Consider the following 15,609-nt stretch of genomic DNA (forward strand, 5'->3'; position numbering starts at 1 on the left):
CCCAGCGCCTCCCACCACACCACCAGCTAGCGGACATTTCAGATTCAAACCACAGGAAGAGATCACATCCCTGTTTATTGCAAAATGGTTTGTAAAAATTCTAAGTCATCATTTCCCACGTCCCCTGGCTATGTAGACCTTTGCTGCATAGACACCTGCTGCAGCTGACCTGTACTGGAGCCTGTGTCCAGAGTCCCACACCACGAGCAGCGGCTCAAAGTGGGTCGCAAGGATTTACGTCTACTTGCAAAGTAAGGGCTGGAGGTGTGGCGAGAACAGGTGCATCCCAGGTACAGCAGAAGAGCCCACTTCGGGGCTGAAGCCCCAGATGCCACCATCTGCAGGCGTGAGCAGGGCGGAGGCAGCCTGGGCCCCGGCTCTACAGGGGATTCCTGCGGACATCGATCATGCCTGGGCTGGCTCTTCGGGGCTCCCACCGGGACTTGAGCAAGGGTCCGAAGTTCCAGGACAGGCCCCCATCCCCTGCAGGTAACACCCGGGCCCCTAGGGGCTCGGCCACCTCCCGCGGCCTCGGGTCCTCGGGGGAGCCCTGCTCCTCGCCGCCCAGACTGCAGCGCTTCCACGTTAGGGGCAGGGGCCCCCGCACCGGGTCCCTCGGCTCCTCCCTGGCTCGGGGCCCAGCCTCGGGGAGCGAGGGTGGCCAGAAAAGTTCAGGGCCTGCTGTGTGCAGCCCATCTTCTCCAGGAGCCTGTCTGTGCTCCGTGCCGAGGGTCCGCCGTTCGCCCCCTGCAAGAGAACAGCGGGTCCTTGGGGGAGATGCTGTCCTCACACCTGGCTTCCCCGAGGCCCAGTGCTGTGAGCGACTGGAATGAGCCAGCAGAAACAAGCGTGATCCGGCACCGGGGCCCAAGTCTGCCCTAGCTACTTGGCAGACGGATCAGGGATCACAGGTGGCGGGACACACCCAGCCGTTGCTGGGGCCGGGCTGGTCAGCGCAGAGAGGAAGGAAGCACAGAGCCTATGCCAGCCCCGGTAGAAAGCAAGACCCAGCCCAGAAAATGACTTCCACCAAAAGGGACTGGTGGAGTGGCTCAAGTGGTGGAGCACCTGCCTAGCAAGCAGGCAGCTCTGAGTTCAAGTACTGGAAACAACGGTGCAGGTGAGTGGTCAAAGTGTTCCCCCAGAGAAGTGTGTGACTTCCAGCAGTGCGGCCCAGGCTGGGACCGGGTCCCCGGGCTGGGTGAGCTTACTTACCCCTGCCTGGGCCGGCCACGCCGCCCCCGGGGCCCCCGAGCTTCTGCCGCAGCTCCTGGTTTATCCACAGGTGGCGTCCCAGCTCCTTCTCCAAAGCATGAATCCGGGCTTCGTACTGCCTCTTGCTGTCCGCCAGCCCCTCGCCCAGGTGGTCTAGCGAGGGAAGGCGGAGGAGAGGGGCGTGAGGGACTGTGGGGAGGGCTGAGGGACTGTGGGGAGGGCTGAGGGGCTGTGGGGAGGGCTGAGCGGCTGTGGGGGGCTGAGGGGCTGTGGGGAGGGCTGAGGGGCTGTGGGGGGCTGAGGGGCTGTGGGGAGGGCTGAGGGGCCGTGGGGGGCTGAGGGGCTGTGGGGAGGGCTGAGGGGCCGTGGGGGGCTGAGGGGCTGTGGGGAGGGCTGAGGGGCTGTGGGGGGCTGAGGGGCTGTGGGGAGGGCTGAGGGGCCGTGGGGGGCTGAGGGGCTGTGGGAAGGGCTGCGGGGCTGCGGGGAGGGCTGAGGGACTGTGGGGGGCTGAGGGGCTGTGGGGGGCTGAGGGGCTGTGGGGAGGGCTGCGGGGCTGTGGGGAGGGCTGAGGGGCTGTGGGGAGGGCTGCGGGGCTGCGGGGAGGGCTGCGGGGCTGTGGGGAGGGCTGCGGGGCTGTGGGGAGGGCTGCGGGGCTGTGGGGAGGGCTGAGGGACTGTGGGGAGGGCTGCGGGGCTGTGGGGCTGTGGGGAGGGCTGAGGGGCCGTGGGGGGCTGAGCGGCTGTGGGGGGCTGGGGGGCTGTGGGGAGGGCTGAGCGGCTGTGGGGGGCTGAGGGGCCGTGGGGGGCTGCGGGGCTGTGGGGAGAGCTGCGGGGCTGTGGGGGGGGCTGCGGGGCTGTGGGGCTGTGGGGAGGGCTGAGCGGCTGTGGGGGGCGCTGGCTGAGAGGCTGAGCGGCTGTGGGGGGCTGAGGGGCTGTGGGGGGGGCTGCGGGGCTGTGGGGAGGGCTGAGTGGCTGTGGGGGGCTGAGGGGCTGTGGGGGGCTGAGGGGCTGTGGGGGGCTGAGGGGCTGTGGGAAGGGCTGCGGGGCTGCGGGGAGGGCTGAGGGGCTGTGGGGGGCTGAGGGGCTGTGGGGGGCTGAGGGGCTGTGGGGGGCTGAGGGGCTGTGGGGAGGGCTGAGGGGCTGTGGGGGGCTGAGGGGCTGTGGGGAGGGCTGCGGGGCTGTGGGGAGGGCTGCGGGGGGCATGCTGGCCGCCCACCTCGCCCCTGCTGTAGCAGCAGCTGCACGCTCTGCTCGTGCTCCTTCTGCTGCAGCGTCAGCTGCCGGTCCATCTCCAGGCGCTGCCGCTCCAGAGCCACCTCCAGCCAGTACACCAGCCGCTGCTGCTCCTCCAGCTGCATCTCCAGCTCCGAGAAGGCGATCTGCTGCCGGTGCTGCTCCTCCCGCAGCGTCACCACCTGTCACGCGGCGGCCCTGGGTCACGGGCGGGCCCTCAGCCCTGGCCTTGGCCTGTCCCTGTCCCCGCCCTGCCGCCGCTGGAGCGGGCTGCCTGACCTTGTCGAAGTACTTGCAGAGCAGGGCTCTGGTCTCGGAGGAGGAGAGGTAGCTGAGCTTGGCCATGAGGTTCATCTCGCACTGGGACAGCAGGGAGGCCGAGGCCCGCAGCACCCGCTGGCGGCTCGTGATGGCCTCGTTCTTGTACTCGATGGCGGCGTCCAGGGCCTCGATGGCCTCGTCCAGCTGGAACAGCGTCCGCTCCTCCTGCGGGACACGGGCGGAGGTAGAGGACGGGGCTCGCGCCGGGGAGCGGGGGCAGGGCGGCCACCGCGGGGCGCACCTCGGGGGACAGCAGGCTGCCCTGCCGCAGTTTGCCGTCGATCTCCAGGCGCTGCTTGAGCAGCGCGTCCTTCTCCTGGCGCAGGGCGTCGATCTCGCCGCGGATCTGCTGCTGGCTCTGGGCGCTGCCCTGCCGCAGCTGCCCGCTCTTCTCAGACAGCTCCTTCTCCAGGTGCTCGAGGCGGCTGGACACCCGCACGATGTCCTCATTCAGGGCCTGGGGACAGACAGCACCGCCAGGGGTCAGGGAAAGAGCAAGCACGGTCCTCACGGGTGACAGAATGGGCCGTGGACTCCCCGAAAGACAAGGCGGGTACGTCCCTCCCGCAGGAGACCCACAGTCCCGACGCCCCGGCTCCCAGAGCGCAGAGCAGGGCGCGGGGCAGCGGAGGGAGGAGGCCAGCGCCTGGCCACCAACACCCACGGGCCCTAGAGTTCCCGTGGCTTCATTTGCGGTCGCGTAGGGCAGCTTCACCTGCCTGAACTTGCCTGGCAGGAACGTCACCTGGCAGAGACTCATCTTAGGTAAATGTCTCCAGGCTGGATCTCTGCTGGCAGAATCTCCCCAGGCACGGCCTCCCCTAGCCGGCCTCACCTGGCTGGACCGCAGGCGCTTGCTCTCCAGCCCTGTCTTCTCCTGCACCAGGGCCTCCTTCTTGGCCAGGATGACCTCCCGCTTGCGGAGCTCCTCCCCCAGCTCCTCCAGCGCCCGCCGCTGCTGCAGCACCTTCTCCATCTCCTGGTCCAGCCACCTCTTCTGCTCCTCGATCTTCTGAGGGTGCGGCAACGGGGTGGAGAGCCCTCAGCTCCCCGCCCTGGTGGAAGGCTCCACCCACCCACGGCCCGCAGCGGCCAACCCCGCTGCAGAGCACGCGCGCCCCGCCCACCTGCTGCTGCTCCAGGCTGACCACAGAGCCATTGCTGCCGCTGCGCCTCTTCCTCTGGAAGGCCGCGATCTCCTCCGTCTTGATCTTCAGGATCTTCTGCTGCTGCTCGTGCTTCAGCTCCAGCTCCTGGCGGAGGAGCCGGTGGACGTGGCCGGCCAGAGCGACGCCCCGCGCCCCTCCCAGGCCTGCCCTGTGCACCCACAGCCACGGACCGGCACGCGGGCGCAGATGCTCGCCAGGTCCCAGCACACCCATCACTCACGACCTCCAGCCCACTCAGCGCTCCCCAGAGCTGGGTGCCCAGGTCTCAGAGGGGCTGCAGCCCACACATTGTAAGATCACACGGGGAGGAGGAGGCCCGGCCCCACGCGCCCTGGGCCCGGCCTGACCTTGACACGGTGCTGCCGCTTGCTCATCTCCGTCTCCAGGCGCCGCTTCTGCTCCGTCTCGTCCCGCAGCCGCTGCTGCAGCTGGCTCTGCTGCCGCCGCATGAGCTGCACGTTCCTCTCCAGCTCCTGCAGCCGCTTCTCGCGCTGCGCCGACAGCGACACCAGCCGCTCGGTCGCCTGCTTCTTCTCTTTCAGCACCTGCGACCCGTACAGCCGTGCGTGGGGCTCCTGCAGGCCTGGCTTCGTGCTCGCCCCTTGCCAAGGACCAACGGGCAGACAAGGGACGCAGGGCAGAGGGGCCGGGCAGCTGCTGGGCCTGCCCCAGGCACCCAGCGCTGACAGCCGGGCTCTGGGTTTGTGAAACAAACCGCACCAGCGTGACAATCGAGACTCCTATTATCCCCTTCGGTTCAGATTGGGAAACCTTAGCACAGGGAGTTTAGGGAACTTAACCCAAGACACAGCACAGCTGGGGTCCACCCAGCAGTCAGCCCCAGAGCCCAGACTCCTGACCGTCCCTTTGGATGGACGTCTGTACTGAAGGAGGGGACGCAGGGAGGATGGGAAGGAGGGGGAGGGCGAGAGCATGGACAGGTGAGTGGAATCCCATGAAGGTTGAAATTAGGGAAGAAGGGCTGGGGGATGTGGCTCAGTGGTGGGTCTATCCTCAACCCCACAGGACAGATCAGCAAGGATGGACAGTACTATGGCCCAGATGGGAGTCCCGCCCCCCAGCCCCGTACTCGAGACCTGACTGGAGGCGCACCGGGCCCCTAGGCAGCCACGGGGGGTAAATGAGGCCACAAGGGGCCACTCCCAGGGCAGAAGGCGTCGGCACACCTGGAGAGTGGTGCCCGGGGAAGGGCAGCGAGGACAGTGTCCCAACCTAGGACCCCAAGAACACAGCACGGGTAGCAAAGGACACAGCTGCCACAGCCACCAGTGGACAGAGGGCAGGTGCCACATGGGTGCTGTCTGCCCAGCGGCCCATGGGAAGATAAACTGATGGCGTCCGAAGGACGGACAGACGGGTGGACGGGGAGGGGTGGGTAGTGGGAGCGAGCCGGAGGGCAGAGCCCCGCCTTGCTGGGTCTGTGCACGGAGCTGCCCGCCAGCCCTGCGGCGCTGCGGGCCCAGCGGGGCCGGCTCCTGTACACGCCAGACAGAGCGGGCAGGGCTGTGCACGGGGCCCGGGCGCACAGGGCCCCGGCGCGGGCGTGGCACTGACCTGCACCTGGCTTTGGGCGGCAGCCACCCTCTTTTGGAACTCCTGCAGCCGGGAGCGCTCGCCCGCATCCCGCGGCTCCCGGGCCTCCAGCTCCCGCAGCTGCCTCTGGCCCTCGCTCAGCTCGGCCCGCGCCCGCTCCGCCTCCCGCTCCAGCTGCCCGATGCGCTGGCGGTGCTGACGGTTCAGGGCCTGGGCCGCCTTCCCTGCAAAGCAAGGGGGAGGCCCCGGTGGCACGGGCACGGCTCCCGGGGCGGGAGCTGCTTTTCCCACGGCCTGGATGCCTGTGCGTGTGGTGCCGCGGAGGCAAGCAGGAGGCCCCCCTCCTCTCCCGCCCCGCGCCCCCTCCCTTTCTGTGCTTCAGATAGGATCTTGCCCTTTGCTCCTGGGGCTGGAAGCGCACAGCGCCACCCTGGCTCATCCTCTGATAGCGGGTGTCGCTGCTTGGGGGGAGGGGTAGGTGGGGGCCGGGTTGGCCTCGAACTGCAGTCCTCCTAAGTGAAGTGCTGTGAGGATTCCGCTGCGCACAGGGAGGCCGGTCTTGCGCGCTGGGCATGAGAGCGTTTGCAGCGGCAGAGTGCTCGCCTGCCCCAGCCCCAAATGACGTGCGCTTTGTAAAATGTGCTTTATGGTTATATTTTTTTTAAATGTCCAAATATTGTTGAACGGTAACAGGATGGAGGAGGACGGGAAGACACGGTGTCTGCCGTTTGCATCAAATCTACCAGCCCTGAATACAGGGGGAAAAATTAGGGTCTGCAAAGCCTGGACAGGAAGTCTCCAGAAAGGGGAGGCACCCTCGCTACTCAGGAGACTGAGATCTGAGGATCGTGGTTCAAAGCCAGACCCAGGCAGGAAAGTCCGTGAGACTCTCAACTCCAATGAAAGCGCCAAAAAGCCAGAGGTGGAGCTGTGGCTCAGGTGGTAGAGCGCCAGCCTTGAGTGAAAGCTAAGGGACAGGGCCCAGGGCCTGCGCTCAAGCCCCAGTACAGGAAAAACAACGACAAAAGGAAGTCAGTGTGTTCCCGTCACCCCTGCTTCTCAGCCTCTTCACTGGAAACTGCACAGTAATCTGTCACACACTCCCAAGCATTACAATAACTCCAGGGGCTAAACACACACACACCCCAGGCTGCCTTGCTGATGTGGCGAGGCTGGGCATGCGCATGCTGAAGCAGGCAGCCCTGAAAAGTCAGCCCTACCGCGGACGGCCCATGTGAGCCCTCCGGAGCCACTGTGCTTCACCACAAACTGCCGTGGAAGCGCAGCCAGCTCGGGCCCCAGGTTAGAGGAGGAAGCGGACAGGCGGGGGGGGGGGGGGGGGGTCAGGTGGCCGGCTGGAGGCCGCGCAGCTGCACCTCCCTCCCAGGAGCCACGGGCAGGGAAGGGCCGGTAGTGGGGGGCGAGGCCCGGCCCGCGCCAACCTCACCTGTCCGAACCAGCTCCCCAATGAGCTCCTCCTTCATGCGGATGTTGATGGCCAGCTCCCGGATCTTCTGCTGGGCCTGGGCCAGCCGCCACTCCCAGGCCGAGGCGGCGGGGGCCTGGCGGGTGGGGACCACAGCCTGACGGCCACCGGCTGCTGGAACAGGCAGACGCCAGGGCCTCCCTGGGTGAAAAGCTGCCAGGGTGTGTGCCCGGGAAAGAGCCCCGCTCCGCGTCCCTCCCAGCTCACGTTTGGGCCCGGGGACGGCAGCTCCCGGCTCCTGAGGGCAGGCCTCCGGGTCCTTCCTGTCCGGCGGGCTCCCTGGCCTCTGCCTCTGGCTCCAGTGGCTGACTCCATTCCTGATGAGCAGAAGTGAGAGTCTGCCCTGCTCCGCAGCCTGCCCCTGGCCCCTGGTTCCAACCCCAGCCCATCGCCTGGGCCTGAAGGAAGAAGCCACTAGGCCCTCCAGCCCTCAGGACAAGAATCTGGAAGAATCCAGAGAACAGAGAGAGCGTGGGGGTGCTTCCATGCAGCTGGGGGCATCAAGGGCCACCTGGGGGGATTCAGAGGCCTGGGTCACCCCATATTACAGCCTCAGCCCCGACTCCCCGTCAGGCCGGCAATGGACTCACCTGCGGAGGTGTAAGGCCCTCCTGGGCAGCTCCTCTTCTTCCTCTGAAGAGGAGCCGCTCTCCAGCCTGTCCACCTCGGCCAGCTCGGCTCCAGCCTCCCTGCCGTCCGTCACCTGCTAGGGGAGTAGCGGGGGCTGGGGAATCCAGCAGACATCTTCCGGGCCTTTCCCACCCCGGCTCTACCCTTGCAGAGCGCTGCCCCTCCTGGGCACCGCCCCCAGGCCAGCCCAGCCTTCCCTGCCAGGCCAGGCTCAGCTGGGCACGTGCCTGCCCCCACCCCAGCTCCATGGCACCTGGCGCTCAGGCACAAATGGTTCAAACCCAAGTCCCATCTAACTACCCAACCCTGCCAGAGCTGAGCTGTGGGTGGGTGTGCACAGGCAGGCACCCAATCCAAGACCAAGACATTATTTTATCGTTTTGGATGCCGGTACTGGGGCTTGAACTCAGAACTTATGACTCTTGCTCAGTGCCTTTTTCGTTCAAGGTTAGCACCCTACCACTAGAGCCACATCTCCACTTCCAGCTTTTTGCTGGTTAATTAGAAGAGTTTCACAGACTTTTTGGGGAGGGGGGAGAGGCAGGGCCAGCTTCCAACCATGATCCTCAAATCTCAGCCTCTTGAGTAGCTAGGATTATGGGTGTGAGCTGAGATGAGCTGGGCTGGGAGGGAGGAGGGATAGAGGGTTAAATACTGGAGTGAATGCAACACAGGAGATGGACTCAGACAAATCGGGGCTCGGGGAAGAATGAACTTGCCAGGCTAGCCATGAAGAGACGCAGAGTGGCAAGCCTTCGGGAGTGAGAACCAGACCCGTCTCTAACCTCCCCCCACCCTTCCTTCCCTCCGCGGACACGGGAACAGGCAGCCTGTAACTCACAGCTGGCTCCAAGGAAAGGAGGGAGTGCTCCCACGTGGCCACCCTCCCCAGCCAGAGCTGAACCCGGCCCATCCCAACCGACCCCAGCCCCGAGAACCGGCGCTGCCCCTCCTCACCTCACCCCATGGCTCAGGGTCAACTTCATCTCCAGGAAGACAACCAGAGGGCACCATGCCCAGTCGTTGGCTGTGGGCGCCCCCAAGAGGGGCTGTGTGAGGCCTGGGCATGAAGGATCCGGGGGGCAGGCCCTGCAGGAGCCCGGGGTCCCCCCAGCCAGGCCGCACCAACTCTAGCCGCAGCCGAAGTTCCACCATCTCCTCCTGCTGCTCCCGCAGCCGATCACTCTGCAAGATACGGTCCAAGTGGTGCCGGGAGCGTGGCCTTGCGGGGGGCGTGGTGCATGGGCGTGGCATCGGTGAAGGGACGTGACCAGTGGCAGGCAAGGGTGAGGGCGTGGCCTTGCAGGGGGCGTGGCGAAGGGGCGTGACCGGTATGTGACAGACATGAGTGGAGTGTGGCCAGTGGGGGCGTGGCCTTGCAGGAGCATGGTGAAGGGGCGTGGCCGGTAGGTGACGTGTGGGGGCGTGGTTGCTGTGGGCGGGGCCGGAGGTGGGCGGGGCCGGCGGGCAGGGCGGCTTGCTGATGGTCCGGGGTGCTAGCACCCCACCTCTGCGGCAGACTGAAGATCAGGTTCCCGGGTTCCCCAGGATACAGCACCAGTTCAGCGGCAAGCCCCAGCCCTTTCCCCCAGGGCTTCCCATGCGCCCTGTACCCCTAGTCCGGGTGCTGGAGGCGCTGGCTCCCCGGGGGTGCCCGGTGGGCGGGGTGCCCGGCCACAGCCCCGCCTCTCCACACAAATCCGTCCAGCGGCTCTGCAACTGCCCCTTGCCGCCCCCCCTCACCCCCCTCCCGTGCTCATCCTGTCATCCGGGCATCTCAGCCTCCCCGGCCCCCCACCCCCGGACCGCGCCCTGGAAGGCGGCCCCACCTGCAGCTTGTACTGCTCCATGGCGTCCTCCAGCGCAGCCAGAAAATCCCGGTTCTCCTCCTCCAGCCGCGCCACCTGGGCCTGCAGGGCCAGCAGCTGCTGCGCCCCTTCGTCCTCCTGGGGAGAGAGGCTTCCAGAGTGGGCGGCCGGGCCGGCCTTTCCCGGCTCCACCCGACCCCGCTCCGAGCCCCGGGGCCCCAGGGGCCAGCCATGCAGGCCACCTGGGCTACTCCGGCCATTCTTCACCAATCAGTAACGGTACTGTCATTGCCGGCCAGGCCCCGGACCCCAGTCATCAGGGGTGACTGTGTGTCTGTGTCTGTCTGTCCTGGCGCTTGAGCTCAGGGCCTGGAGCTCTTGGTTTTGTCACTCTACCGCTTGAGCCCCCGCGCCACAGGCTCGGTGCTGGTGGGGGACGGGGTGGCACGGGATCCTCGGATCTCGGCGTCCCGAGTGGGAGGGCCCTGGCCGCCTCCCACCCCCCACGGCGGGCAGGTGCACACCTGAGCCGGGGCCCCGCCGGGCGCCGCGGGGTCCTCGGCCGGGGCGCTCTCCACGCCGCTGTCCGGGCCCGAGGCGGAGCTCAGCGCGCTGCGCTCGCCGTCCACGGCGCACAGCCAGTCGCGCACCTTGCGGGCGGCGGCGCCGGGCAGCCCGGGCTCGGCCTGCAGCTGGCGCAGGAGGCTGTAGGCGGCCAGGGTGCGGGCCCGGTAGCGCGCGCACTCGGCGCCCAGGCGCGCGGCGGCGGGGTCCGCGGGGCCGGCGGCGGGGCCGGGGGCGCGCCGGCCGCGGTGGATGATGCGCGTCTCCGAGCGGTGGCGCGGCGGCCCCCGGGGCCCCGCCGCGGCCTCGTCCTCGGCCCCGCGCTCCGCCTCGGGCTTCCAGTTGACGCAGGCGCGGTTGCGGATGTTCTGCGCGCGGCTGGCGTAGTTGAGCGTGTGCAGCGTCTCCTCCAGGTCGGAGGACGAGGGGCTCACGCAGGCGATCATCACGGTCTTGGCGTTCCCGCCCAGCGAGTCTTTGAGGATCCTGGGGGCGGGGCGGGGGCGGGGTGAGGTCGGGGGTGGGGTCAGGGGTCAGGGCCTGCGCCCCCTCCCCCCCCCCCCCCGCGCCCCCTCACCGGGTGATCTTGGAGTCGCGGTAGGGCACGTGGCTGCCGCGCCGCCGCGGGTCCCCCAGCGCGCTGATGACGTTGCCCAGCGCCAGCAGGCTGCTGTTGATGCGCACGCTCTCCCGCAGCCGCGCGCCCGCGCCGCCCGTCCGCAGCGCCCGCTCCGAGCCCGCCAGGTCCACGAAGTGGAACTTGGAGAGCAGCAGGCGGCCGGCCGGCCGGGGCGCGCGGCCCGGGGCGCGGCCGCGCTGCCGCAGCGTCACCGTGAACACCGTGTGCGAGCGGCTGGAGCGCCGGTGGAAGGCCGTGGGCCCCGTGTGCCGCGCCGCGTTGCCCATCTCCAGCAGGCTCAGCACCTCGTCCAGGCCCTCCACGTCCACCTCCTTCACCCCGCACAGCGCTGCGGGCACGGAGGGCCGTGAGCCCCTCCCCGGGGCGGCCACCCCGTCCTCCCGTCCCCAGTCCAGCGGAGCCACCCAGGTAGGCCGGGGAGGGAGCACCGCTCACCCACGCTCCCGCGGTCGTCCTCCCGCAGCTGGATGTCGCGGCTGGCCGTGGTCACCTCCAGCAGGTCGCGGAGCTGCTCCTTGTACACCTCCAGGTAGGACACGTGCACCAGGCAGTCCAGCAGGTCGTTCTCATCGATCAGCTTGAAGGCCTCGGCCATGGCCCTCGGGATGATGCCCTGCTCCTCCTCCTGCAGGGAGGCTGCGGGGGGGGGACAGCGCAGGGTGTGGGGGGACAGCGCAGGGCGTGGGGGGACAGCGCAGGGCGTGGGGGGGGGACAGCAAGGGCGTGGGGGACAGCGCAGGGTGTTGGGGACAGCACAGGGCGTGGGGGGACGGCACAGGGTGTCGGGGACAGTGCAGGGCGTGGGGGGGACAGCGCAGGGCATGGGGGGACAGTGGGGGGACAGCGCAGGGTGTCAGGGGACAGCACAGGGCGTGGGGGGACAGTGCAGGGCGTGGGGGGACAGTGCAGGGCGTGGGGGGACAGCGCAGGGCATGGGGGGACAGTGGGGGGACAGCGCAGGGCGTGGGGGAACAGTGGGGGGACAGCGCAGGGTGTCAGGGGGACAGCACAGGGCGTGGGGGTACAGTGCAGGGCGTGGGGGGACAGTGCGGGGACAGCGCAGGGTGTCGGGGGGACAGCACAGGGTGTCGGGGGGACAGCACAGGGCGTGGGGGGAACAGCGCAGGGCGTGGGGGGACAGCAAGGGCGTGGGGGACAGCGCAGGGTGTCGGGGACAGCACAGGGCGTGGGGGGACAGCACAGGGTGTCAGGGGGACAGTGCAGGGCGTGGGGGGAACAGTGCAGGGCGTGGGGAGACAGCGCAGGGCATGGGGGGAACAGCGCAGGGCGTGGGGGGACAGCAAGGGCGTGGGGGACAGCGCAGGGTGTCGGGGACAGCACAGGGCGTGGGGGGACAGCACAGGGTGTCAGGGGAACAGCGCAGGGTGTGGGGGGAACAGTGCAGGGCGTGGGGAGACAGCGCAGGGTGTCGGGGACAGTGCAGGGTCCCGGGGGGACAGCTCAGGGCGTGGGGGGAACAGTTCGGGGGGGCAGTTTAGGGGGGACAGCGCAGGGCATCAGGCCGCCCGCCCCCCCCAGGCCCTCAACCCTCCCCCCGCACTGCACACCACCAGATTTTTCAACATGAGTGTTTACTCCTACAGAGAACTCTTTATGACACATATTTTTCCATCTCTTGTCTGTCTGTCTGTCTACCTATCTGTCTCTGCGTTTTGCAGTGCCGGGGATCAAATGCACAGACTGAGTATGCTCACAACACTGCAGGTAAGCGACACCCCCGGCCCTGGGATACATCATCCAGAAAATAAAACAGTATTGGAAAGAACGGGTGCCACATACTTTTTTGTTTTTAAAGAAGAATAATTTTCAGAGAGAAACCGGCATGCTCACAGGGTGATTTCTACAAGGCAGTTATCAAGTAGGTTGCTTTGTGCATGTAGTTACCTGTCTGTTTTCCTACAATAAACAAGCATGCTTTCCTAACTGCTATATGCTCCCCACAACTCATGAGTTGGAATCCTTACTCTGGGTGAGACAGTGTGAGTGAGGATTGGGGGGACTAGGTCATGGAGGGGAGGAGAGGAATTTGTCCCTTATTATTTAGAGGAAGAGGTGTCTGAAGGGTCCTGATTCTGCTCTGTTAGCACTAGCACTGACCAGTCTCCAAAACGGGGAGAAATAAACTTGATAATGTGCCACCCGGTCTATGAGATTCAGTCACAACAGCTGGCATGCACTAAAACAGGGAGTGACCTCAGGCAGGGCTGGGGATGTGGCTCCATGATACAGCACTTGCCTAGCATGTAGGAGGCTCTGTCCATCCCTAGCACAAAAACAAAAGAAGAAAGGGGCAGGGCGCTGGTGGCTCAAACCTGTCATCCTAGCTACTCAGGAGGCTGAGATCTGAGGATTGTGGTTCAAAGCCAGCCCGGGCAGGAAAGTCCTTGAGACTCTTATCTCCAATCAACCACCAGAAAACCAGAAGTGGCGCTGTGGCTCAAGTGGTAGAGGGCTCACCTTGAGCTGACGAGCTCAGGGACAGTGCCCAGGACCTAAGTTCAAGCCCCATCACCACCAACACACACACACACACACACACACACAGACACACAAGAAAACAAGAAAAAGGGGAAGAAAAACACAGTAACCTCAGAAAGCACAGTTCCTATTCCAGGCAGGTCCCTTAGTGGAAGGTTGAAGGTGCCCAGGGCCTGGTGCAGTGTCACTCACCCACACTGGCCTCCCCCATGGTGTATGTCTTCCCGGAGCCCGTCTGGCCATAGGCAAAGACAGTGGCATTGAAGCCCTCAAAGAAGGCCTCCAGGAGGGGCTGCACGCAGGCCTGGTACACAGCCTCCTGCCCAGCGTCCTCTGCCAGCACCACGTGGAAGCCAAAGTGGCGGTCACGCCCCAAGGTGACCCGGCCATCCTCTGGCTCCACATGCAGGCAGCTCTGGTGTCCATGGAGCAGCTCCTTGGGCAGCAGCGGGCGGACTCGAAGGGCCACCCTCACTGGAGCCTCTTCGTCGCCAGGCAGCCGCTGGGCCTCCAGCCCCATACCGAATGAAGGCTCTGCGGAAAGAAGGAAAGACCCCCTTGTCCCCGGCACCTGTACTCCAGGGGTCTAGACACACCCTGCAGGTCCCACAGCCTGGACAGACTCTGGAGGGATGGGGAAAGAGCCACACCCCACTGGGGAACTCCATTCCTCAGCAGCCGCGGCTTTCCCTTAGTCTCTTAGATCACAGAACTCCATCCCCACCTGCTAAAAAGCCAACAGATCCTGGCCGGGTGTCAGTGGCTCATGCCCGTCATCTTAGCTACTAAGAAGGCTGAGATTTGAGGATCCCAGTTTGAAGCTAGCCTGAGAAGGAAAGTCCATGATACTCTGGTCTCTGGTTAATCACCAAAAAGCCAGAAGTGGCACTGTGGCTCAAGGGCTAGAACGCTAGCCCTGAGCAAAAAAAGCTCAGGGGCCTAAGGTCAAGCCCCAGGACTGGCATGCATGCATGCGCACGCGCGCGCGCGCGCGCGCGCATGCACACACACACACACAGCCAACAGATCCTTCTAGATGGTGCTGCAACCACCAAATCCTGCCCATTACACCTCCTAAATATCCCAGGATCACCTGAGCTGCTCATCCTACGGTCAGTGCCCTGGTCTAGGTGCTGGAGCGATTTCTGCCAGCACTCTTTCTGTATCTGAGTCTCCCCCCTCCCTGCCCCCTACCCCTCCCACTACAGCAGCCAGGGGCATCTTTCAGAAATGCAAAGGTAATCAAGGTCACCCCCGCCCAGGTTAACCCTCCAAACACAGGTCACTGACTTTAGGATTCAAAAAAAGGCAAGAGTTAAAAGGCTAACCACTCTCCTCCCTGGCACTAAGCCTTCCTCATCTCTCTCCAGCAACCCCAGTTACCAAAGCATCTCTCCATCCCTGCTTAGGCCAGGCCCACCTTCAGAGGGCCAAGGAGGTGCCTCTGCTCTGTGCCAACCAACCCCCCCTCACACACACACACACACACACACACTGCCCTGGGTGCTGCGCCCGTGGACCACTGACCGCGACGATGAAATTGCCAAGCCTCTTCCACTTTCCAGGCCGCGGGACCCCCTCTGTGCCCTCGGAGCTGCCATTACCAGCGCCCAGGGCCAGGCCCTGCCTGCCTCGGCCCGCCTGGGCCTTCCGCGCCCCCCGACCTCGGTGAGCCCCTCGGCGGGGGCCCACCACACAGGGGTCCCCGTGCGCCCCGCCCGGCCGCGGTGCCCGGCGCGGGGACGCCGCACGCGGCAGACTCCCCCAAAAAAGTTTGAAGCAGGGGCTGCGAATGCGGGGCGCCGCCAGGCCCGGCCCGGGATGCGGGCCTCGGCCCCCATAATTGGGAAAGGGGGGGCCGGCCCGCCCTGGGAGGAGTTCCCCGGGGGCCGGAGAGGAAGAGGGGGGGCCAGCTGGGACGCCCGGGCGGGCAGGGTCCCGGGACCACCCCGCCGGGCCCGGCCTCGTCCCTCCCCTCCCCCGGCTGTGCTCCGCCCCCCGGCCGCGCCCTCCCCCGCCTCGTCCCTCCCCCCCTGGCTGCGACCCCCCCACTGCACCCCCCAGCCCAAGCCCGCACCCACCTGCCGGCGCGCGGGCGCAGCCCTCCGCCGTGCGAGCGGGCCCGGCGCCTCCGCGCGGCGCGCCCCGATGCCGTCACCGGGACCCCTGCACCCCCCACATCCCGCCCCTCACCCGCAAGTCCGCCCGCCTCTGGGCTGGGGCGGAGCCGGGCGGGGCCTGAGCGGCCGGAAGGGGCGGGGCGTGATCGAGGGGCGGGGCCTGGCACGGGGCGGGGCCTTGCCGAGGGGCGGGGCGGGGCCGAAGCGTCTCCACCGGGCTCCTCCTGCAGGTCGAGTGTCCTCCCAGCGAGACGCGTCCGCGTCCCCGTCCGGCCGCCCTCGTCTCGGTCCCTCTCTCGGTGCCAAGCCGGCCTCCCACCCCGCGAGCTCCACGGCCCAACCTCCCATCTCCCCCGTCTCCGCGCCCACCC

At 66.9% G+C, this 15,609-nt stretch overlaps 1 protein-coding gene across 6 annotated transcripts; it reads right to left on the reverse strand.

Annotated features, from left to right (window-relative positions):
• Positions 1-71: 71 nt before the first annotated feature.
• Positions 72-15,279, reverse strand: Kif7 (kinesin family member 7). 6 transcript variants are annotated; one of them, XM_070043241.1, is made up of 19 exons: positions 15,200-15,279; positions 13,311-13,652; positions 11,055-11,255; positions 10,557-10,947; positions 9,940-10,465; positions 9,437-9,553; positions 8,565-8,792; positions 7,568-7,680; positions 7,185-7,294; positions 6,939-7,091; positions 5,513-5,715; positions 4,285-4,482; positions 3,896-4,021; positions 3,604-3,780; positions 3,010-3,225; positions 2,727-2,933; positions 2,431-2,629; positions 1,216-1,368; positions 72-747 (listed from the first exon to the last, which is right to left on the reverse strand). In XM_070043241.1, the coding sequence occupies exons 2-19, from the start codon at positions 13,636-13,638 to the stop codon at positions 380-382; spliced, it is 4,014 nt and encodes a 1,337-aa protein (XP_069899342.1). In that variant the 5' UTR covers positions 13,639-13,652; positions 15,200-15,279; the 3' UTR covers positions 72-379. The 6 variants fall into 6 exon arrangements, with proteins under 6 accessions (XP_069899342.1, XP_069899343.1, XP_069899344.1 ...); XM_070043242.1 differs by having other exon boundaries at positions 6,939-7,088; positions 7,568-7,683; XM_070043243.1 differs by having other exon boundaries at positions 3,604-3,777; positions 7,568-7,683.
• Between the last annotated feature and the right edge of the window lie 330 nt (positions 15,280-15,609).

This window comes from Dipodomys merriami, unplaced genomic scaffold (genome assembly GCF_024711535.1).
Source record: "Dipodomys merriami isolate MVZ:Mamm:240054 unplaced genomic scaffold, mDipMer1.0.p SCAF_33, whole genome shotgun sequence".
Lineage (NCBI taxonomy): Eukaryota > Metazoa > Chordata > Mammalia > Rodentia > Heteromyidae > Dipodomys > Dipodomys merriami.

Bases quoted from the DNA above. Each gene is read 5' to 3' on its own strand.
- Kif7 (XM_070043238.1), bottom strand. From the start codon at position 13,638: ATGGGGCTGGAGGCCCAGCGGCTGCCTGGCGACGAAGAGGCTCCAGTG. The intron at 7,295-7,567 runs GTGAGTCCATTG...TCTGCTCATCAG, and splicing joins AGGGCCTTACACCTCCGCAG to GAATGGAGTCAGCCACTGGA. The intron at 2,630-2,726 runs GTCAGGCAGCCC...GCCGCGTGACAG, and splicing joins TCTGCAAGTACTTCGACAAG to GTGGTGACGCTGCGGGAGGA.